General features: G+C 37.2%; 1 protein-coding gene across 1 annotated transcript in view; it reads left to right on the top strand.

The window, feature by feature from the left end:
* Window positions 1-23,925, top strand: part of ATP6V1A (ATPase H+ transporting V1 subunit A) — a 32,190-nt gene that overhangs the window by 6,321 nt on the left and 1,944 nt on the right. The window contains exons 2-14 of the mRNA XM_032212852.1: window positions 4,526-4,624; window positions 6,689-6,817; window positions 7,143-7,357; window positions 10,295-10,432; window positions 11,546-11,697; window positions 12,780-12,942; window positions 14,489-14,597; window positions 15,787-15,909; window positions 16,016-16,130; window positions 16,679-16,742; window positions 18,062-18,265; window positions 19,163-19,257; window positions 22,725-22,896. Of these exons, the coding sequence (XP_032068743.1) occupies window positions 4,543-4,624; window positions 6,689-6,817; window positions 7,143-7,357; window positions 10,295-10,432; window positions 11,546-11,697; window positions 12,780-12,942; window positions 14,489-14,597; window positions 15,787-15,909; window positions 16,016-16,130; window positions 16,679-16,742; window positions 18,062-18,265; window positions 19,163-19,257; window positions 22,725-22,896 (1,761 nt within the window). The 5' untranslated portion in view covers window positions 4,526-4,542. The remainder of the gene's footprint in view (window positions 1-4,525; window positions 4,625-6,688; window positions 6,818-7,142; window positions 7,358-10,294; window positions 10,433-11,545; window positions 11,698-12,779; window positions 12,943-14,488; window positions 14,598-15,786; window positions 15,910-16,015; window positions 16,131-16,678; window positions 16,743-18,061; window positions 18,266-19,162; window positions 19,258-22,724; window positions 22,897-23,925) is intronic.

Raw genomic sequence — 23,925 nt, 5'->3', positions numbered from 1 at the left:
CAACATAACTAAATACAGTAAACACTGCTAAGAAGTAGATAGATGCCTTCTCCAAGTGAAAAAAATCTTATTCAGCTATTAACTTTTACCTGTGAAGAAGAAAGGTACAGCAAGTAACTTTGTATGATCTGAAAACCTCTTTGTACTCTAATCAAGGTAACAAAAGATGGGGCCTGTATAGTAAAACACTTATTAAATTCCTATTGAGTTTATGACAGATTTATCCTGTTTTTGATAGGTAGATCTTATTAGTGTACAGATAGTCCTAGGCTTACAACTGGTCACTTAGTGACCATTGAGAGATATGACAGACTTCCTAAAAGATATTTACGACTCTGTTTCAAAGTTATGGCTGTTGCCATGCCCAAGTGGTCATTCACCTTTACAACCAATTGCAGGGATGTAACAGTGACCTACCAACTATTTCCTTCTACCATCCTGCTCTGCTGGGTCCCTACACGCATTGTGCCTGCTTTTCCTTCCCACTGGGTCCCCATCCCCTTATACCTATCGTGTACTTATCTTCTAAAGATCTCCAGAGCTGCCAATCTCATATTGAGGAAGGAAGGCCATTCCATCTCTTAGTGTCCCTAAACCATACAGCCCAGGAATGGAATCTACTCTGCTTCCCTAAGACTGTGCTATTGCAATGGGTATTGGGGTGGGCAGGGCAGAGCAGGGCAGGGGGCCCAAGCCCTGTGAGGACCTGGTGCAGGAGGAAGGCCTTCGGGGATTTATTGAGAGGGAAACAGACCCAAGAGCTGTGGAAAGCCTGAGGGGAGAGGTGGAGTATTTCAGGGATTGGGAGAGACCTTGAGGGGGTAGAGGAAGGTGGATCTGCGCCTGTGCTAGGCCACCTGGGACTTCCTCCACCCCTAAAGCATCCCAAGCTGTGCTTAACAGCTCACACAGTGTTTAATAACCAGATCAGAGAGAAGGGGTCAGGCTCCATTAAGGTTGTAGGTTGAGGACTACATACACTGTACTGAAAGTCTTACAAATCTTGAAGCTAGTTGTCTTCTAACAATATATTTGCAACTGCAACAGTCTAGTGGAGTAATTGATGAGTCATCGTCAAGTGATTATTTCTCAGCTGTATGTGTGTAAACTCTTTTTTGACATATTTGTGAGAGTTTCAGACAAAGCAAATTATGTCCAGTTTCTAATTACTTAAGGGGCTCCTTTTATAACTTTATAATCTTGGTGGATATTTTTTTTCATTATTTAAGGTAAGATCTAGCTTGTATTTTTACTATAAAATTCTTTGGAAAAGATTGATTTTGAAGTGAATTATAATTGAGAAATATAATTTCACTACTATAAAAGCTTCAGTCTCTTAAAATATCAGATCAAATGATGTTAGGTATCACAATATTATCCTACAATAATATCTAAACGAAGTGGTACTTTTAACCTTGAGATAGGAAAATTCTATATAGAGAATAGTTTATATTGTTATACTTCTTAGAGCACTGCATTATAAATTGGTTATTTAATATACTTAAAATAGACCTGGAGCAATCAACATGTCATGTTATACATTGCATTCTCTTAATGTAAAATTTCTAATTTCTTTTTTCTGTCTCCCTCACAACCACCCTTTAAAACTTATTTTTCATGGCTTGCATGGTTTTTCTCCACCATCCCTCCACCTTTTCATTGCCTCTTGATCCTTTCTCCGCCATTCAGAATCTCTGTACCTTGTCTTCCTTCTATCCTTGAACACCATTCTAATCAACAAGAACTATTTTCCATTTCCCTTTTCTCTTTCCTTGATTGGCTGAGAATGTTACATACTGTATATGTTATATTTACTATAATGGGTCAGAATTATGTGGAAATTAAGCTGCTTAATTTCTTCAGCATCAGTCTGAAATAATTCCGGTTGCTGAAAGGTTTTTGAGGTTTTTTTTTAAATCATAGATGTTAGGTATTTTAACTGGTGCAGTACAAATTTGTGGGAAGATACTGATGTCAGTAATCATCATCTTGCCAGTCTCTAGTCTACTAAATAGTGCAGAAATGTGTTTAAAAACTAGCAGTTATTTTAATGTTGAATTTTCATTATTCAGAATAATGGGGAATGTACTTTTTTGGCTGTTCAGAGTTGAACAAATTCAAATACAAGATACTGAACACTTGTTTATGGCAGATTAGTAGTTGGCAGTTGAAATCTAGAAATCAGGCAGGATGTTCTGGTTCAGTGTAAATAATACTTCAGAAACTACATATGTAATGTTATCCATGATATATATGTATTTCAGGGTGGAATTCACTTACCTTCCGTACTGGTTCACAAATGTGAGCCCGCATTTATTGTGCATGAGATTGAGATTGGATGGTGTGTGACATGGAATGGTGGGAAGATTGCAGAAGGTGTTAAATTACTCTATAGATAGAATAATTCTTAATTGTTTTTAGTACTGGCCTTGCTCTTTTTTGGAATGTAGCTTTTTGTATGGGAAGAAAAAATTGTGTAGAATTGGTTGGCTTTGGCAAGCATATATTGACAGGGAATCTGGATATCCAAAAATATTTGTTTGTTTTATCTTTTTCCGGGGGAGCATCTTAAATTTAGGATCATCTTCCTGTATTTCTGCCTTTCATTTTTGTTTTCCAGGTGCAGGAATTTATTAGTACTTCTTTCTTCAAATATGTTTGATTCTTTGATTCTTTTTCTAGGGCTTCATTCGCATTTCACTTACTGATGCCTCACAAAGGACTAGGACATGAGTGTCAAACTCAATTGCGTTACATGATGTATTGTGACATATTCCGACATTTTTTGCCCTTGTGGAGCCAGCATGGGCATGGCCTGCACATGATGCATCTGGCCCACAGGCCGCCAGTTTTACAGGCCTGGACTAGGATGTCCCCTGTGGCATTTTTCACATAAGGGGCTAGTAGCATGATGCCAGAGCCATTTCATAGCAGAATTCTAGATTTGTGGCTACTGTCAAAGTTCTTCAAGAATTCAGAATACTGCTTCAAGGACATACAATGCAAATAATTGCAAACAACACAAAAGAGAATCTATTTCCTCATACTTCTTGATCAGTAATTGAACATTTGAAATTGATGCACCTGCTTGTATAGATAGTCCTCGACTGACACCATAATTGAGCCCAAAATTTTGTTTAAGTGAGACAGTTGTTAAGTGAGTTTTGCCCCATTTTACAGCCTTTCTTGCCACAGTTGTTAAGTGAATCACTGCAGTTGATAAGTTAGTTATACAGTTGTTAAGTGAATCTGGCTTCCCCACTGACTGTGCTTGCTAGGTCACCAAAGCTGATCACCTGACCTTCCACCTGATTTTCCATCAGAAGACAGTCAGATGCTGACCTATTTATAGGGCTGTGCAAACAATGGAAAAGAAATGTTTTGCAGAATCTGTTCAGATAGTTAAAGCATCATCATCATTTTAAGGCTTGCATCAGACAATGCAGTCTTTTCTGGTTGTCAGCAGTAATACTATTTGCCTGTGATGGCAAACCTATGGCATGTGTTCCACAGATGGTACTCAGAGCCATATTTACCGGCATGGCAGCCCTCAGCTCTGGTGCACATGTGTGCACCAGCCAGCTGATTTTTGGCCTTCCAGAGGGCCAGGGGAGGCCATTTTCACCCTTCCCAGGCTTCAGGAAAGCCTCCAGAGCCTCCAGAGCACAAAAAACAGGCCCAATGGCCCTACTGAGTTCGGGAACAAACTTCCGGTTGGCCTGTGGGCCTGTTTTTTTACCCTCCCCAGGCTCCGGAGGCTTTCCTGTAGCCTGGGGAGGGTGAAAAACGGCCCAATGGGTAAACTGGAAGTTTGTTCCCGAATTTCCGGTTGGGCTGTTATTTGCCCACCCCAGGCTTCAGGAAAGCCTCCGGAGCCTAGGGAGGGTGAAAATCTCCCCCCCCCAGTGAACGGGAGTGGCTCGTGCATGCACAGGTGGGTGGGCATGTGCGCACAATAGTGTGCGCACACACAGTTTTGCCACACCTTTATAAAAAGGTTAGCCATCACTGCTCTATGCATTTGCTTTCTCCACTTCTGAGAAGGGTAATTGCTGTGGTTCAGAAATAAATGATAATAATTTGTTGAGGCCCTCAACAGATATATGTCCATAGGCAATGCTATAATTGATTATCTATGCTTTCATCTATTTTGTTAGGATGCATTACCTCACACTTCATATAATACTCGGATGTGTAATTTGTAAGACTGCAGATCTGAGAGGATGCAGGTACAGATATAAATACTTATGCATTTAAATAGTCATATCGTATTCCATACATGTCAAGGAGAACATAGGAAGAGAATGCAAATTAATTAATTTACAGTATCACAAATGAGGGAATGTTACAAGTAACATTATTTGTTGCAACACAAGTAAGTTATGCTCAGAAACTCTAATAGTGGTAATGATTAATGGTATTCATTCTGCTTTGTTAGTTACTAACCAAGATAATTTGATTTAATTTGAAGATTAAATACTTTCTCTCTCTCTCCCATGTCCTATTATCTGCATTCATTTTCCAGATTATTGAAGATTTAAGATGGATTTCTCTAAACTCCCCAAAATCCGTGATGAAGATAGAGAAAACTTTTTGGGCTTTGTCTATGGAGTCTCAGGACCTGGTAAGTGGTGCTTTGTTCTCTTTGAGAAATCTCTGCCTTCCTCTTTTACATAGCAAACATTATGAGAATTTCTCACTATGATGGAGAGATTTTTAAATTTGGTACTATTCTCTCTGTGGACATGAACAGAATAAAACACAATTCTGGCCTAAATGTTTGCCTTTTGCTGTTCTGAGCCTTCTAGAATGATGGTGTTTACAAGTGTTTCTGCCAGATTTGAGGTCCATTCATCCAGCACATGGGACGATTTTCCTTCCCTGCATGGAGGGAAAGGGGAATTCCTTGGTGCACTTGGCCACAAATCCAACATCACCTCTATTTGCAATCTTCCCTGCCAACTTCCCCATTGACTTTCTGATAAAGCTGGCAGAGAAGATTGCAAAAGACAGACAATAAATGATTGGAATCAGTTGGCAATCACATGATTATAAGGCACGGCAACAATTTTAAATGTGAACAGATTATCAAGCACTCAAAATGGGATAATGTGATTGGGGGAGGGCAGGTGCAACATTTTATGATTACATTTACATTAAATGACTGGTCATAAATTGAGGACTACTTATATGCTTCAAAGCATGTGTAAAATCCTGATTCCTATCTTATGCATACATAAAATACACTTGCATAAAATTCTTTTTCAGATTATTAGATATTTGCTTTAATGGGTACCTCCTAGTCTCAGTACTGGTATTTCATTTGTAGTCCTTACCTTTCTCAGAAGTCCTTCATCCCTTCTTCCAATTAACGACTCATTTGCTGTTTCCAAGCTACAGTACAACACAACCTTTCTTCCAAACCTGTTATGATGACGTAATTCCTTTTGAACTGTTATTGGAATGGAACTGAGAACTTACATTGTTCTATGTGAAATATACAAATTATAGGCAGTTCAGTTTTGAAACCTTCTGGCATAATGACCTGGTAAAGCAGATTCACAAATGGCAACAAACCATTGTTACAGATAGAGTATATCGTTCTAAAGAGACTAATACAGTTCTATGCATGTTTACTCATGTTCATATTAATATGCATAGGGTAACAGCTTAGCAAATTATTTTCATCAATATTGCAATAATTGGAAGTGAGAGGATAGTGGTGATGTACTATCATATAAAATTTGAAACAAAGGATGTTTCAGAAAGCAACATCAAAGAACTGTCACGTAAACTAAGATATATATTTATTTTATTTTTTAGTGTAGTTTACTCTAGCCATACATTTCTCAGATTAAGAAACAATTATTTTTTTTTCTTACTGTTACTAGATTCTTTTCCTCCTTTTCTTTCATCTGCTTTTAATTATCTCAGTTGTGATTTTGTTGTATGGCTGGTGTACCTTATCTTTGTCGATCACTTGTTTATATTATACTATTGAAGAAAAAGAATATGTAAATATTCTTGATGGTTCTCTCCAGAATTTTTAGGTACAATGATGCATGTTACTAAAGCTCATACTGATGTATTTTCATGAAAGTTTTTTAATATACTCTCTCTCAAACAGGCATCATTCAAGTTCTTGGCTTCAAAAGCAAGCCAGTCAGGATCAAGTCTGACCCAAGTTTCAGAAGTTCTTCTCTTCACTGAAGGATTCTATCCAATTTCTATGATAAATGACAAATAAATGATTTTATCAGTTCAGAAGATAGATATGTGGTTCTCTTAGTAGCCCATTTAGATCTATCTTGTGGAAAGTTGCATTACTGTAAAGAGTTCATTAGGGCTCTTAGTGAACTTAATTGAACTTAATTAAATAATTGAGCTAGCAGCTGAGCAGAGAGGTGAAATTTCTTGTCCATTACTGTTCCAAAGGAGTACACTAGAGTTTCTGTACTTCAATGTGACCATCTTTTTTCTGACGTTATTATTATTTTTGCATGTCTAATAATGTTAGTTGAGCTCATGTTCAGAAAACACTAGATGTGAATCCTATCCTCACATTTATTAAAAATAATGCTTAATTCTTTCAGGCCAAATGATAAAATTTATAGTGAAGAAAATACAAAGCTACTATTAGCTAGAATCATAATTCAATCTATATAATCCTTTTCTTTGTTTTTCTTAGTGGTCACTGCTTGCAACATGGCAGGAGCTGCTATGTATGAATTGGTACGAGTTGGCAATAGTGAGCTTGTAGGAGAGATTATCCGGTTGGAGGGCGACATGGCTACTATCCAGGTGTATGAGGAAACCTGTATCCTTTTAGCTGATATGCAACTTAGATTTTTTTAGCTTAAGCTATGAGTTTAGAGTGTATAAAGTAATGGAAAGATAAAATATGGGTGGTTTAACAATTATAGTTAAACGACAAGCATTTAATAATATTCTTATGTATAATATCAATTAACAAAAATTAAAATTCTTTAGAAAATTATAAGTGCAAACATGAATTATGTATGAAATGTTTGGTTTAGGTTGTTAATAATGAATCTTTGACTCATCATCAGACAAAAATTTACACCAACACAGGTTGTATTTGACACTGTTTTCCCGAGTAATTTCCTCAACAAATTTTTTAGCTGGTGTTTCAGTTGGAGATCCTGTGCTTCGCACTGGCAAACCTCTCTCTGTGGAACTTGGCCCAGGTATCATGGGATCCATTTTTGATGGTATCCAAAGACCTTTGACAGACATTAGTAGTCGGACTCAAAGTATATACATTCCCAGAGGAGTAAATGTGACAGCTTTGAGTAGGGATATCAAATGGGATTTCACTCCTATAAAAAACCTGCGGGTAAGTTATGTTGGGTTCTTTGAAATATTTCAGTAGATGTTTGGCACATATTTGAACAAGGATTTTCCACACTAAAATGGAAAACAAGATACTAGCATCCATCAGCTGTTATACTTATATTTCTTGATTGCGTTAAGTTAAACATTGCATCTTGAGTTTGAAATACTTTCAAAATCATCAGTGACTGTTCTAAATTTCAAACCGGATGGTTCAAATCTACATTGTTTGGATTCAAATATTTTGCACATTCCTATACGACTTCAACAAATGAGCTTCAGATGAGATGGGAAATTCCCCAAACTCATTCAGGAAACATTTGGATATATCAGTTCATTTTAACTGATCTTTCACCCTTTGCAAGTTTGTAACTGAGACTGAGTTTCCATCTCAATCCAATCGAAAAGAACTCTCCTCATCTTGAGACTATCAAATTTAGCATGTGGCCTGTTCTATTCGAATGGATGAAAACTATATTTAGGCAGATCTGTGGTCACCAGAATGGGCATGCAATTCTGAGTTGCTCATGACTGAGCAATCTCAGTAGATACATTTGTGATACACACCATCCCTACATTGTCATCACCCTCCAGACATTACAGTAACATACATTGCCAGTCCCTTGGATGGAACTCCTAGTCACCAAGATGGGATTTGTAGAAATCATTGTCATCATCTTCCTGCCTTCTGCTACACCAATGACAGATAGGACTGGAAGAGACAAATTTTCTCTCTTTTATCAACAAGTCTGATTGGTGCTTTCACCCAGAATTAATTTTAGAAGCTAAACATTTCACTGTGAATTAATTTCATTAAAAGTATAACCTTTATGTCAGAAGAACTACCTTCTTTGTCATAATTTAATTGGATAGAGTACAACCTGAAATGAAGGAAGGCCAAAGAACATCCTGAACTTCTTTCCCTGCAAGCTCTTACTTACAACAGCCTATAACCGTTACAGCTAACCTTTTTTGCACTGAGTGCCAAAATTGGTGTACACGCATGTGCACACACTGAAGCACCAGAACCTGGAAGAGAGCAGCCAGCTAGTGGCGCATGCACACTGTTGCCAACTGCTCTTCCGGGTTCCAGTGCACATGTGTGCACTGGACAGCTGGTCCAGCGCACTTGGGCGCTGGGCAGCTGCTCTCTTCCAGGTTCCAGCACATGCATGCGCCCCAGCCAGCTGGTCTTCATGCAACATGCACACAACGGAACCCGGAAGAGCAGCTGGCGATGGCGCGCGTGCCCACAGAGAGTGCTCTGCATGCCACCTCTGGCACACGTGTTATAGGCTTCCCATCATGGCCCTATAATTTTAATGCTCTTTCTCATGCCATGGCCATTCCTCCCTGTCCTCCATCACTTCATAGAAGTCTTGAACTAGCAAATATGTCTCTTTAAAAAAAAAATCCTCCTCCTTGTGACTCAATTGCACATAAACAGACATACCAGAAGGGACATACTGTTGTCTCTCAAAATTATAAACCATTTTGAAAATGAACAATCTAAGAGACTTCTCTTTAAACTGCACCTGCTTCAGGAAATTTGTGCAAGGTCTTGTGGTAGCCAGCATCTAATGGAGAATATGTCAGGTTGTGTGTTCAGGGATACCAAGAACATCATATGGTAGAAATTGTAAGTCAGGAATAAACAAACAAGAAGCACGATGATAATAGTGCACTGTGTTTTTCCCAGTTTACGTGTGATTGCAGTCTTCACCTAGTATCAGAAATTTATCAGAACTGTAGTGTGGGACATGTTCCTGAAAGCCTCATGCTGTTCTGAGGGAGGCTGAACCTTCAGAACCCTAAAAGATTTTTGATGTAACTATCAGGCATCCTAAGATCTAGAGCAGATTTCAATACTCTTCCGGGCATCCTAAGATCTAGAAGACTAGCCCTTCTGCCAAAAACCTATCCTCTGATATACTATAGGACAGGGTCTTCTCCTGTGTAGCTCCCAGTTGTTTGGGAGTTTTATTGGGAGTTTTATTGCCCCCTTCTTTGTTTTAGAGCATTAATGACTTTAATATTTATTTATGCTTTACTTTGATCTCAAATGCTTTTTGTTTATTATGAAGAAGTCTGATTGTGTGATAATCATTTATTACTGGAACAGGAGATTATTGTTTTGTTTATTGAACTTGTATTGAAATATTAAGATATTTCTTGATATGTAAGGTAACTTTATCATTAAAGTCAAAGCTATATATCACCAAAATAAGGATTTGTCTTAATGGATTATAGAGCTACATTAGCATATGTTCATTATTGTGTATATGTTTTCACTGTTTATATATGTACTATATATTCTTTATATTATATCTCCACACTTGTGATGATACATTTTTAAGATATTCATCATCTGTATTAAGGGAATGCTCTATGTCAGGGGTGTCAAACTCAGTTTCATTGAGGGTCACATCTGGGTTATGTTTGACCTTGGTGGGGGGAGATAGACGTGGCTGGGGTGGGCATGGCCAGTTCAACATCACTAATGTTGGGGGTATCCCCGAGCTCTATTTTCGATGGCAGAGGGCTGCAGGAGGCCATCACGGCCAAAAATTGGGACCATCACCCTGAGTTCCATTTTCTCTGGCAGAAGGTTAGCAAAACAAACAAAACAAAAGGAGAAACTCCATTTTCACTGGTAGAGGCACTGCGTGTTAGACCTGTGCTATTTCCAGGGCAGCCCCATGGGCCATATCTAAGTATCCCATGGGCTGGATCCAGCTCGCAGGCCTTGAATTTGACACCCCTCGTCTACATTGTGTTATTAGAGAAAGAGAAACGGCATTTGCTGACTCTCAATATAAGGTTCTCAATCACTTTTTCCAAGGGAATGTGGTGTTTGACTTTCAATGTGTCACTCATCTTTATAGTAGACATTCATATTTAGAGCATGTATTTGTAATTTAAGTATTTCTTTTAATTGCAGGTTGGTAGCCACATTACAGGTGGCGATATCTATGGCCTAGTGAATGAGAATTCCCTTATCAAACACAAAATCATGTTGCCTCCACGAAACAGAGGTACAATAACGTACATTGCTCCACCTGGAAATTATGATGCATCCGTAAGTTTTTCTTTTAATTAAGTTTGCTAGTCTGTTGCCTGTTCTAAATAATATGTGGGTTTTGTTGCTTTAGACTGGTGCCAAATTGGAGGAAAACACCTCCCATTATTTGCATTTTCTCATTATAAATTCTTGCTTAAATTGTAGGGTTGCTACAAGTTTGAGATAAAAAGAATTAGAGAAATGTATAGATAACAACCTTCCTCTCTAATTTCCCTGACAGTCATGTGTGTGTGTATCTGTAGCTGTATTTATCTATAAACCCCACTGAAATTAGTGTATAGCGGAACCAATTCTGAGGAGAAACAACATGATTGTGAGGAATCTTACAGTATTAATGAGTCAATAGCTTTAAATTATTTGTACTTTATAGATAGCCTTCATGGCGCCCTGAATTGCTATGGTGAGCATAGCTTTATGAAAATATACCGTATTTTTCGGAGTATAAGATGCACCTGAGTATAAGACGCACCAAGGTTTTGAAGAGGCAAATTAAAAAAAAAAGGTTTTGCACTCTGCAAAACTCCCAAAACAGCCCAGGTTTTTTTCCCCAAAAAAGTGGCACGAATAGCCTTTAGGAGGCTTGTAGAGTGCTCGGAGAGGGGGGGGGGTGAACAAAAAACTGCCTGTTTTTCACAAAAACGGGCCCGTTTTTTGACAAATAAAAGGGCATGGGTAGCCTTTAGGAGGCTTATAGAGTGCTCCTGGGGGTTGGGGGGGGGGCAAAACGAGCAAACAATGGCCCATTTTTTGCTCATTTCTGTCCTCCCCAGCCCCCAGAGTACTCTGAAAGCCTCCTAAAAGCTATGCACGGCCATTTTGATAAAGGGACGGGGTTTCGGGAGGCAAAAAATGCTCTATTCAGTGTATAAGACGCACCCAGATTTTCAGCCTCTTTTTTGAGGGAAAAATGTGTCTTATACTCCGAAAAATATGGTACATCTTTGTTTCTGTGCCCTCCTACCTCTGCTCAACATAAATTCTTGACTCCCCACTTTACTAACATAGTTCCCATTTGACTAGTGAAGTTAGCTTTAGTCTTGTATTTTACAAGATTGGTTTGTTTCAGTCTCTGTCATTTGCTTTGATCTTTATTTTGCTGCTTTCATTTAGGATGTTGTATTGGAGCTGGAGTTTGAGGATGTGAAGGAGAAATTTTCAATGGTCCAGGTCTGGCCTGTACGTCAGATCCGTCCTGTCACAGAAAAGTTACCTGCAAATCACCCTCTTTTAACTGGTCAGAGAGTCCTTGATGCACTGTTTCCGTAAGTGCCCATTGTTTCTGTCTGCTTTTTTTGTTGAAAGTGATCATTTGTGCTCTTTATTTTTCATGAATCACACTTATTTTATAACACAACGTGATTTCTTCTCAGACTGAAAGCTCACCAAGTAAGCCATTTCTCAGAGCCATTTCTGATTTCCAGGCTGCCTCACACTGTAGTTGCAGTGAAAAAAGGGAGCACGACTAATGAGGCAGGAAAAACAATGAGCAAGGCAAAAATAAACATGCATATTCTTTCAGCATAGAAATATGAAACAAATTCCCACTGTAAAATTGGCATCTTGGTAAATTTTAGTTTCAAATAAAACATTGACTTTTAGAGAAAAGAGTGACTTTATGTTTTAAATGGAGTTTATTTATTTCTTTTTCCCCCCAGACCAATACAGAAACTAGAGCAAAGAATTTTCTGGGTTTTTTTCTCTCTTACGTATTCAGTTGATATGTGAAATCTTTTATAAATTTATAAATAGCAATAGTACTTAGACTTTTATATTGCTTCATAGTGCTTTACAGCACCCTCTGAATTGTTTACAAATATAGCATTTTGCCCCCAACAAAATCCGAGTCCTCATTTTACCGACTTTGGAAAGATAAGAACTTCTTAAACACATATACATACATATAGAAAGATGTAATACTTCTTTTATTCAATATCTTATTTGCAGAGCGGTAATAAATTTCAATTTTCTGGAACTCCCCTATCCAGAAGTAAGGGTTCCAACTTTCTTCTGAACCCAAACAAAAGGAATTTAGGAATGAGTTCTTCAAGGTTAAGCTCCTTACGTTCACAAAGATAGAATTTGCTCACTTTTTATAGGCCCAGGTTATTTATCTTCTATCCTGGAGAGAGAAGATTTTTGGGGTGGAATATCAGTTGAGTCACTACAGCAGTTTTCTCTGGAATGGGAAGAACTAGAATGCCTTCCAAAACATGGGAAAGAAATGGGCTGGAGCCAGCCAAGTGAGATTATAAAGTTGCTGGTCGTTTTACAAAGCTCTCTGTTACACAGCACTTTCCATGACGTTTTCTTCTGATTTAATATGAACTTTGTTTTTAAAATTTAGGTGTGTTCAAGGAGGTACTACTGCTATTCCTGGGGCGTTTGGTTGTGGAAAGACGGTTATTTCCCAATCCCTTTCCAAGTATTCCAATAGTGATGTTATTATCTATGTAGGCTGTGGTGAACGGGGAAATGAAATGTCAGAAGTGCTCAGAGATTTTCCAGAGGTTGGTACTGGGAGTTGGCAATACTGTGCAAATTAGAGTTCAGGAGGGAGGTTCTGTCTCCATGTTGCAATTTAATTTAAGCAATTGTGTGGATTTCCCGGGGGAAAAAAATCAAAAACATTTTTGAAAGCTTCCCAAAAATATATTGGGTTTTTAGTTCCCTTAAAAAGATAATTGAAATATCCATATTTGTTTTATGAGCTGTACAAACATGTTTGTTTCTGGTACTTGAAGTTGGTTGATTAAATAATAACTTGGTAAAAAATTAAATAAAAAAATTAAATTAAAAAACTATTTAAAATCTTTTAAATAGACAAATTCCTGGATGTATCTAATTAGACTTGACCAAATAAAGCTATTCTATTCTATTCCATTCCACTCCACTCTATTCTATTCTATATTTATCCTATTCCACCCTAACCCATTTTAGCAGATTTATTATGTAAAAATTTTAACTGTATTTTATTACTGTTTTTATGGAACTATTGCTATCCACTTAATATGAGCAGAAAAACCTGTTTTGCCTTAAGAACCTGTTTTCACAAAAACATTTTACTGGGCAACCTGTAGGCTAGCTAGATGTAATCCCACCTTATTTTAGTGGAGCCCCCAACCCAATTTTAATGGCTCTTGGATACCACCACATTCACTCCCATCCTCTATAGCAGTGTTTCTCAACCTTGGCAACTTGAAGATGTCTGGACTTCAACTCCCAGAATTCCCCAGCCAGCGAATGGCAGCCAGCGAATTGAAGTCCAGACATCTTCAAGTTGCCAAGGTTGAGAAACACTGCTCTATAGTTGCATGTATACTTTTACAATCTTTATAAATCCAAAACTGTTAAGCAGATGTGCAGTCCCCAGGTGCAGGAAAAGTCCCCAACTTGATTCAAAATGTGAGAGTTTTAAAAATGGCTGGTTTAAAAAAAATGGTAAAAAATACAGAATCAATCGGTACATTTTTGTTTCGTTTTATTTTTCTGCTTTGTATTTCGACTTGAGATTATTGATAAAAGGAGGGTTAAATATTAAAGTCTAGTAGTCATCTAAATTTTACAGAAATTCAAAAACAGAAGCAGCAGTTCTGTTCTTAGAATTGAATTTAAATGAAATTAATTTAAAGGTAACTCTTATTTAAGAAAAGAAAGAGTGTTATTACACCTTAAATACTAACAAACTCGTTTTAACAGACTCTTAGATAGACTACGGTTCATTTTATGTACTTCCTCTGAATTTCTATACATCCTGCACTGAAATTTTAGTCAGTTATCAAAATGGTTTTAGGGCTATTTGGCTGAGTTCAGTTTTTGAGGATAGATTCACTATTATCATAATTGAACCTGTTATATTTCCATGATTCGGGATCTTAAATTTGGCATATCAACCCTTTTTTAAAAATCTGTGCAAAAATATTGTATCTTTTGCATTGTAATAGGATAATGATATTGTTTGGGAGTCAAAATTTGTGAATCATTCCAGTATCTACTTTTATTTTTCCTTCAGAAAACCAATACCCTTTTGTTTCCATTTTTCTTTTGTCTTTGTAGCTGACTATGGAAGTTGATGGTAAGACAGAAAGTATAATGAAGAGAACTGCTCTAGTAGCAAACACTTCCAATATGCCTGTTGCTGCCAGAGAAGCCTCTATCTACACTGGTAAGAAATGTGGAAACAAAGATGGTATTGACAATGCTTGTTTCTTGGTCTTTCAGCCATTTTTGGCTTTCCCCAATTCAAAAGGTGCTTATAATAATTTGCCTGTAAATTTATCTTTGACCTGTATCACTAAAGATTACAATCAAGAACTGCCATTAATGTAGAATAAAAACAGAACTGTAATAGTAGTGTCTTGTTGCCAAGGGAAGTTGATTGGGCAAGCAAGGTAACCTTATAGAGATCTAATTTGCTATGGAGATCTAATTTGCTATCTCTATTGTAGAGGCCTTAAAGACACTGAGGCCATTAGTTATAGATTTGACAGCCTTACCAGGTAGACCAGACAGGAAACACAAGCAGAAAATTCTTCTTTATTGTAAACCAATTTCATTGTATTTAAGGTCAATGTACTTATACTTAAAAAAAAAACCTACCTTAATAGAATCTTGCAAGTCTGAAAGTATAATTCTCCTCCTGTCACCCTTACAGGAAGGTCACTTCTGAACTTCTTGCTCTGCGCATTTTATAGCTGTGGACTATGCTGTCTCTTTTCTGCCTATTCCCTAGACAGAATCTCTTTGCCCTGTCTCCCAGAGACTTTCCCACATACCATTATAATAGATACTGAGTCAGATTTAAACTGTTTTTTATTGCGTATAAATCCCTTAGAGGGATTTTTTTTTCACACAAAGCCAAACCTAAGTGAATAGGCATCTAAAAATCATGACTAAAGAGGACCTCTTTAAGAGTTTTTGTATTGTACAAAACAATACAAAGGAAAATCAAGGAAAATGCAAACTAAGGAAAGCTAATTCTAAGATACAGTGCAATGGTTGGTGAGAAGAAGTAAATCATGAAACATCCCCAAGCACTACAGTATTTTAGACCAAATGAGGGCATCCAGCAGATCACATGTCACCCTCAGGGTCCTCTGCAAACTTGACCCTTTTCTGGTTTTGAGTTTGTGCAACAAAATGGGAAACACATACTTTGTTTCCAGCATTTAATTAAAATGAAGAAAAGGAAGAACTCAAAGGAGCAATTGAATATTCTTCTTATGCCTAACAATCAATTGTACATTGTGATACAAATCTTAGATTCTGGAATTCTTCTGAAAGATTTCTCATAAGTCATTACAGGTGAAGTACTTCCTATGTAATATTTGACTTGTAATTGTTATTGATCATAGGGATTACCCTATCTGAGTACTTTCGTGACATGGGCTATCATGTCAGTATGATGGCTGATTCAACTTCCCGATGGGCAGAGGCACTTCGAGAAATTTCAGGGCGGCTGGCTGAAATGCCTGCTGGTATGCATTTTTTTCTTTGTAACTTTTAGGGGAAAAAACTGATTCAAAAGTTTTGAATTTTCTTGTCATTAAAGAAGCTAACTTGCATTTTATTGGGTGATTGCAGATAGTGGTTATCCAGCCTACCTTGGTGCTCGTCTAGCTTCTTTCTATGAACGGGCTGGTAGAGTGAAGTGTCTGGGGAATCCAGAGAGAGAAGGAAGCGTTAGCATAGTTGGAGCGTGAGTAAATTAATGACAAGATGTTGTTTTTCTGTACATTGTACATTATTTTGCACTATGGCCTGATATCTGACCATCTCGTATATAGAAAACATTCCCTGAAATTAAAAATGCTTGTTCATAAAGTGAAACTCAAAGAAATAATGGGGAGCATTACATAAATAAAATAAATAAGACCTTTCTTGTTTCAAGACAGCAAAATAGAGAACAGTCTGCAAATTTGTTAAAGTTGTAATTTTCTTGATACTGTACATAGTTTTTCACATTTCTGTGAATACTATGCAATGTCTCTGATATATTTTAGGAATTACAGTCATAAATCAAATTGTTCAAGTATTTTCTCTGCCCATTGCAAATGGAACATTCTTAACATTAAACTGGCAGCTCAGAGTTCTGCTTGAAAAAAATTCATTTAATTAGGAAATCCAAGCCTAAAGGGTGAATTGTAAACATACTGTACAACTGATGGTCCTTCTCAGTTTGACGTAAGTATTACTACTAATTGTGATTTTCCCTTTCTGTCTTTTCTCTCTCCTATCTCTATTCAGTGTATCTCCTCCTGGTGGTGACTTCTCTGACCCAGTTACTTCTGCTACTCTGGGTATTGTTCAGGTAGGCAATAATTCTGCTCTCTGACTAGAATGTAAGCATTAATAAAAGCTTCTTGAATCTAGTTGGTGAGTCTGTTACTATGAAAGACTTGGTGTTGTTTGTCATTCTTAATCAGTTTATAAATATTTAGGTACATGAGTTTGAATGGCCAGCCTGCAGCAAATGCATTCATTCTCTATGTGCCTTAATTAGAGGCGGCTATTCTGGTTCTGAGGTACTTAGTTTGCTGTTCAGCTTTCCAGGGACTTCTTATTCCCAGCATCTGATGATTAATCCATCTAACATAGCACTGCTTCTTCTGACAATGGTCCTGTAATATTCTGGCCATCTTTTGTACTAATTTATACTGAGACAACTAATACTCATTTTTTTAAAATTTTGGTTTAACAGACCAGATCTTACGGTAAGAATAGCACTGAGGAAAAGTCTTTTCTTCATCTTCACTCATAGGCAGAAGTTTTTGATATTGCTTATACTTAATCTAACACAATTCAATATTTATCTCAAATGCTTATTTCTTTTTTGGGGGAGAGGGGTCAATTACTGTTCTAAACAAGTTGTGATAATTCACTCAATCTGATGAGACAGCTTCATGCCTGTGCAAAAACAACTGGACTCTAATATAAATGAGAATTATGATACTTGATAATAACTTTTTTTTTCAAAACATAATGCATATCATCACCTAATACTTATATTGGGAAAGTGTAAAAAACGATACATTTGTGAAAATGATAGAAAAGTGCTTGCAAAATAGTTTTTATTTAAAAAAAACATGCAGAAAGAATGGATATGACTAACATTGGCAAAATGAAGAAGTGAACAAAATGAAATTGATATGCTTGCCAATCCTTAGCTGTAAGGAATGTGCCAAAAGAGAGATCTGGTTTATTCAGAATGAAGTTTTCATTAGATATATCAAGCTTGAAGAACATGGAATCATTTGAAGAATTCTTGGTTTACTTGGATCTCAACCACAGAAGACAACTTGTAATAACTGAGTTTTAATTTGAGAGCTTGTCATTCAACCTTTTATGCTATGTCCTTAATGTAAAAAAAATTCTTAGCTATTAGACACAAGTTAATGGTCTGCACCGAACAAAATATTCACTTTCTTTTTCAGTTTTGAAACTCATTGGCTATTCTTAGTCAAATTGCGCTCCAAGTGTTTAACTTACAATGTCCATAGACGGCTTTTAAGGTTCAAGTGTGAAACCCTGTCCTTCTTGTGGCCTTGTCCTTCTTGAAGAAGTACTCTGAGGCAAATGCAGTTCTGTTCATTAAGGATGCTCATTAACATTTTGTTACTTTTGTGGCAGGTGTTCTGGGGCTTGGATAAGAAGCTTGCTCAACGTAAACATTTTCCATCTGTGAATTGGCTCATTAGCTATAGCAAATACACACGTGCTTTGGATGAATACTATGACAAGCATTTCCCTGAGTTTGTTCCCTTGAGGACTAAAGCAAAAGAGATACTGCAGGAAGAGGAGGATCTTGCAGAGATTGTACAGTTGGTGGGGAAGGTGAGTGAAAGAACATTGCTCTTATGTATCTATCCTAAAATCCTGGCATGATGCTAAAATTAGGCTGAATTCAGCATCAGAGTAACTATTTTGGGATATTTAAGAATATGTATCATAGCAATCCCATTCTTTCTTAAATGTTGAATTAAAAAAAATAAAAATACACCGCCAACCATGGCCATTTCGTTGCTGAATTTCAATACAGTAGCATACTCTTAGGCTGCTGGAGGAGGGGGGTAACAAGCAGATCATTAATTGCTCATTAAAGAGAATTAAAGAGAAGTAGTAATGAACAGAAAGGACTGGAGACACAATTATTAGAGGCAAGAGTAATAAAACAGGTAGTCCTTGACTTACGACTACAATTGAACTCAGAATTTCTGTTGCTAAGTGTGAAATTTGTTAAGTCAGTTTTTCCCATTTTACAACTTTTCTTGTCATAGTTGTTAAGTAAATCGCTGCAGTTGTTAAATTAGTAACACGGTTGTTAAGTGAATTTGGCTATCCTATTGATTGCTTGTCAAAAAACACTGCAAATGTAAATATGAGTCAGTTGTCAAGCATCTGAATGTAATGATCATGGGGATGCTGCAGCAGTCAAGTGTGAAAAATGGTCATAAGTAATATTTTTCAGTGCCAAATGGTCACTAAATGAACTGTTGTAAATTGAGGACTACCTGTAGCATGGTTGATAAAAGTGATTTTCAGAATTAATATTAGAGCAGCTTTTCTTCTCATGCCAACTGGAAGAGATGTCTAAGTAAGTAAAAAGTTAAGTAAATGTTTTTCTGTGAAGATATCCATGAAGTATTTATAATAACCAATTCTTAAATTTTGATTGGCTAGTTATCTGGATCAGATCACTCTTTTAAAAGACTTTTTCTTCTCTCACTTTAGGCTTCTTTGGCAGAAACAGACAAAATTACACTGGAAGTTGCCAAGCTCATTAAAGATGATTTCCTGCAACAGAATGGTTATACCCCATATGACAGGTATGGCCATGGGAAATTGGATTTTTTCTGTGGGAAATTCTGTCTGCAGAGACTGCTTGGGTAGAACTTCTTCTGCACAATGAAGAATCCACCTCCTTCATCTTCTGCATTGACAATTTGCAGGGATGATTGGCTATACTGCCATGTTACATAGTTTTTGTTTGATTTCCCAGAGATTGATAATTTGAAATGAAATAGGCAACTTTATCTTGGCAAAAGGAGACTTAAAATTTTGATTTCTTCCTTTATTTCATATCACATTTTTCATTGGCTTTATTAAAGTTGCTTTGAAACTCTTTACTCTTTTTTCCCCCCAAATATTTATTTTATTTTATTTCTTTAAAAAAACACACACAAATATTTCATCATTTGTCAATCATTAAGACATTGAAGTACATTTTTTTGTGTGCCCCAACCTCCCTCCACCCCCCCCAACCCCCCTCATCCTCCTCCCCCCCCCGACTTCCCAGAACCCGTACACGGTATGGATTTTTAACTAACACAGTCTAAAATCTATTGAGAAAAAAGAAATAAAGAAATTAATGACATTCTACATTGACCTTAGCTTCTTCTTACTGAACTAACTTTTAACAGTTTAAATCATTTCTGAACTTAAGCATAGGCTAACTGGAATTTCTTGGTCCCGTATTTATTTTGTATATAGTCAATCCATTTTTTCCAGTCTCGTTTATATCTCTCATTTGAATGATCTTTAAGATATGCCGATATTTTAGCCATCTCGGCTAAGTTTGTAACTTTCAATGTCCATTCTTGGATTGTAGGCAAGTCTTCCTTCTTCCAATATTGCGCCACCAACAGTCTTGCTGCAGTTATCAGGTGCAGAATCAAATTAGTCTCTACCACTGTAAAGTCTGTACATATACCTAGTAAAAATAACTGAGGAATAAACTTTATCCTTCTTTTAAAAATATTTTGCATGACCCACCATATTTTTATCCAGAATGCCTTAACCTTTTGGCAGGTCCACCATATATGATAATATGTAGCATCGAGAGAACCACACCTCCAACATTTAGGCTGTACATTCGGATACATAGAAGCCAACTTTTTAGGATCTAAATGCCATCTATAGAACATCTTGTAAAAATTTTCTCTCAGATTTTGAGCTTGTGTAAATTTCACATTTCTTACCCAGATTCTTTCCCATGTATCCAACATTATTGGTTCCTCAATATTTTGAGCCCATTTTATCATACAATCTTTAACTAATTCTGTTTCCGAATCCATCTGTATTAATACATTATATATCCTCTTTATATGCATTAAGCTTTGATCTCTTATTTGTTTAAACAAGTTATCCTCAACTTGGATAAAACCAATTTTTTGATCTATTTTCCACCTAGTCTGTAATTACCCATACTGGAACCATGTTTGAACTACCTTCTCCTCTTTTAATACCTCTAAAGATTTTAATTGTAGTACCCCCCTTTCCGAGATAAGAAGCTGTCTGTAAGTAATTCTATCCTGTTTTTGTGCTATATTCATATTTTCAAACTCTTTACTCTTGTTAATGGATACTCTACAATATTCTCCCAACTTTCCATAGAAGCTATTTTCTAGGGAAAACAGATATAGAATATGTCTGAACACTTTTGTGTTCAAACATATTCTATATATGAAATATTTTGGCATGTTCAATTCTGTCTAGGAGATATGCGGTATATCAATTTTTCAGATGTTAGGAGAATTTTAAAGCAGCTAACATTTTGCCACCTTCTCTCCATTCTCACTTCTTGCTTTGTTGTGCAGTTTGGTTGCAGCATTTTATTTTGCTTTTTCAGAGCACCCTATTTTCTCTTCCTCTTGCTTATGACTGCAAATTGGAGCTGTTTCAATTGACACATAGCAAGTAGTCTTTCAAACAGATTAATTAACAAACTGTTGGAACTTCTCTTTGTGGTGGTAGTTAACTGGTAAACTTCAGAATTAAATTCAGAGGGGAAGATATCCATGGAAGTGACTGTGGGATTTGTCTTCTATTTGCTATATTTTTAAATTTACATTAAACCTAGGAATAAAATGAGATGTGAGGTGATGGGGATTAATATATATTATTTAAAAGGTTACAGTTAATGCAGTGGTTCCCAAACTTGGCAACTTTAAGACTTATGGACTTCAACTCCCAGAATTCTCCAGCCAGCTGGCTGGAGAATTCTGGGAGTTGAAGTCCACAAGTCTTAAAGTTGCCAAGTTTGGGAACCACTGAGTTAATGGATTAAAACAAAAGTAATATTATTATTAGTTTATTGTTGACTTAAAAGATTTTGATGAGCGGTGCCCTTTTTGCAGGGCTGCCCAACCCTGTTCACAATCTTGCTTGAGGAGCTGATGCACATTCTGCTTTAAGCTGAAGGAACCATAGATGACATTCTACCTAGATGACATTTTCTATCAGAGGACTTTCAGTCACAAAGAAAGCATCTCTCTATGCTCCTTCTGATCATTAAGAGTTTTCACATGCTAGTTATCTTTTTCTTACATTGTTCTTAATAACATTAGTGTCAAGTTACTGGTGTGTTTATTAACAAAGGACAAACATCACCTATCACTTTGCAGCTGGTCGTATAACATCACCAATCCACAAAGGGAATAGGTTCTATTAATGGTAGGCTCATATATACAGAACAGTGATGTGCGGTGAGGTTAATGGCTGGTGAGGCAGTCCTCTCCCCCGACACCCCACTGACTAAAGCACTTTCTTTTGCCCGCCTGTGCTCACAGCAGCCTGCCTGAGCTCTGCCATGGGCACAGGCGGGTGAAAGAAAGTCTCTTTCGCCCACCTGAGCTGGCTGGCTGCCGCGGACACAGGCGGGCAAAAGAAAGTCTTTCTCCCGTCTGAGCTGGCGGGCTGCCGCGGGCACAGAGGCAGCGAAAGAAAGTCTCTTTCGCTCGCCTAAGCTGGCGGGCTGCCCTCCCTGCCTCTCCTACCCCCTTCCCTCTCTTCACTCAAACAAACTCTCTCTCAAACAAACACACACACACAAAGTTGCACCAGGAGGATGAAGTTTGAATTCCTTCCCCTCCCTCCGACCCACATGTACACGTACCTTTTCCAGCTGTTTCACAGAGGATTTCAACTCTGCTCTTGCCTGCCATCATGAAAAGAAAAAAAATGTAAAAGGAAAAAGGCAAGAGCTGAGGTTAGGCTGGATGTGCTATTCAGATTTGTGTAATTGCTGGACTAAAGATACCATGATTAAAAAAACAACAACTATGGAAGTTGCTTATTCAGCCCATAGGAAAAATCCTTTACTTTACCTTCCGTTTCCGTATATGCATTGTCCATTATAGAAAGCGGAATTCTATAGCCAACTGCTTTGCATCTGTCAGTTCTTCCATAAATATTAATCATCAAATATAAATATTTGCTAACCTGTTTATACAATTTAGCCATTAAAAAGTTCCTTAATTCTGAGAAAGATAAATTTTGCTTCTATTTTCACTAGGTTCTGCCCATTTTATAAGACTGTGGGGGTGCTATCCAACATGATTGCATTTTATGATATGGCACGGCGAGCAGTTGAGACTACTGCCCAAAGTGACAATAAAATTACATGGTCCATTATCAAAGAGAACATGAGTGAAATCCTCTACCGACTTACCTCTATGAAATTCAAGGTATGTACTTTGCATTAGGATTATAATAAAACAATATATACAAGGGGTTCTCAATGTATGACCACAATTGGCATCATAATTTTCATTGTTAAGTCGTTGTGACTGTAAGTTGAGTCATCATTTGACTGGATCCGATTTTAAGATCCTTTTATCATGTCTATAAGTTGAGTTATGTGGTCTTGTGTATCCAGCTTAACCAACAATGTATTTTGCTGGAAACCGACAAAAGATGTTTCAGATTGTGATCATACGATCGTGGGACACTGCAACTAGTCATACATATGAGCCATCATTAATTCAAACCATCAATAAGCAAACAGTTGTAAGTTGAGAACTACCTTTAGTAAGTATATAAATTGCAAACAAAACAAAACAGTGCTAGGAAAGTGGGTGGTTTGTTTCTGATTCCCTTTTTGTGTATTTGTATTTGAACAAATGCAGAAAGTTACTGTCTACGGCTATGGTTTCTGTTCAGTACAATCAAAACAAGTGCTTTGGCATGGGCATTAGTGCAGATACAGCACCTACTAAAAACAGAATAACAATTGGAAGGGACCTTGGAGGTCTTCTAATCCAATCCCCTGCTCAGGTAGGAAGCTCTATACCATTTCAAATAAATGGTATAGGTCTCTTCTTAAAAATTTCCAGTGTTGGAGCATTCACAACTTCTGAAGGCAAGCTGTTCCACTGGTTAATTGTTCTGTCAGGAAATTTCTCCTTCCAGATTCTAGTTCTAGGTGGCTTCTCTCCTTGATTAGTTTCTATCCATTGCTTCTTGTCCTGCCTTCAGGTGCTTTGGAGAATAAGTTGCCCCCCTAGTCTTTGTGACAGCTCCTCAAATATTGGAACACTCTTATCATGTCACTCCTAGTCCTTCTTTTCACTAGACTAGACATACCCAATTCCAGCAGTGAGGTGACTGATTTCAAGACTGTGTTAGGGATAATCACATTGATATATTAATAGGAAGCAAGAGGTAAGTCTAAGAAGTTCCAATCTTATAATGTGATTTAGCAAGAATTGTAGAAC

The sequence above is a fragment of the Thamnophis elegans genome, chromosome 3 (assembly GCF_009769535.1).
Source record: "Thamnophis elegans isolate rThaEle1 chromosome 3, rThaEle1.pri, whole genome shotgun sequence".
In the NCBI taxonomy this organism is placed as follows: domain Eukaryota; kingdom Metazoa; phylum Chordata; class Lepidosauria; order Squamata; family Colubridae; genus Thamnophis; species Thamnophis elegans.
The sequence above is the reverse complement of the archived record's forward strand: the minus strand, read 5'-3'. Positions and strand labels throughout refer to the sequence as shown.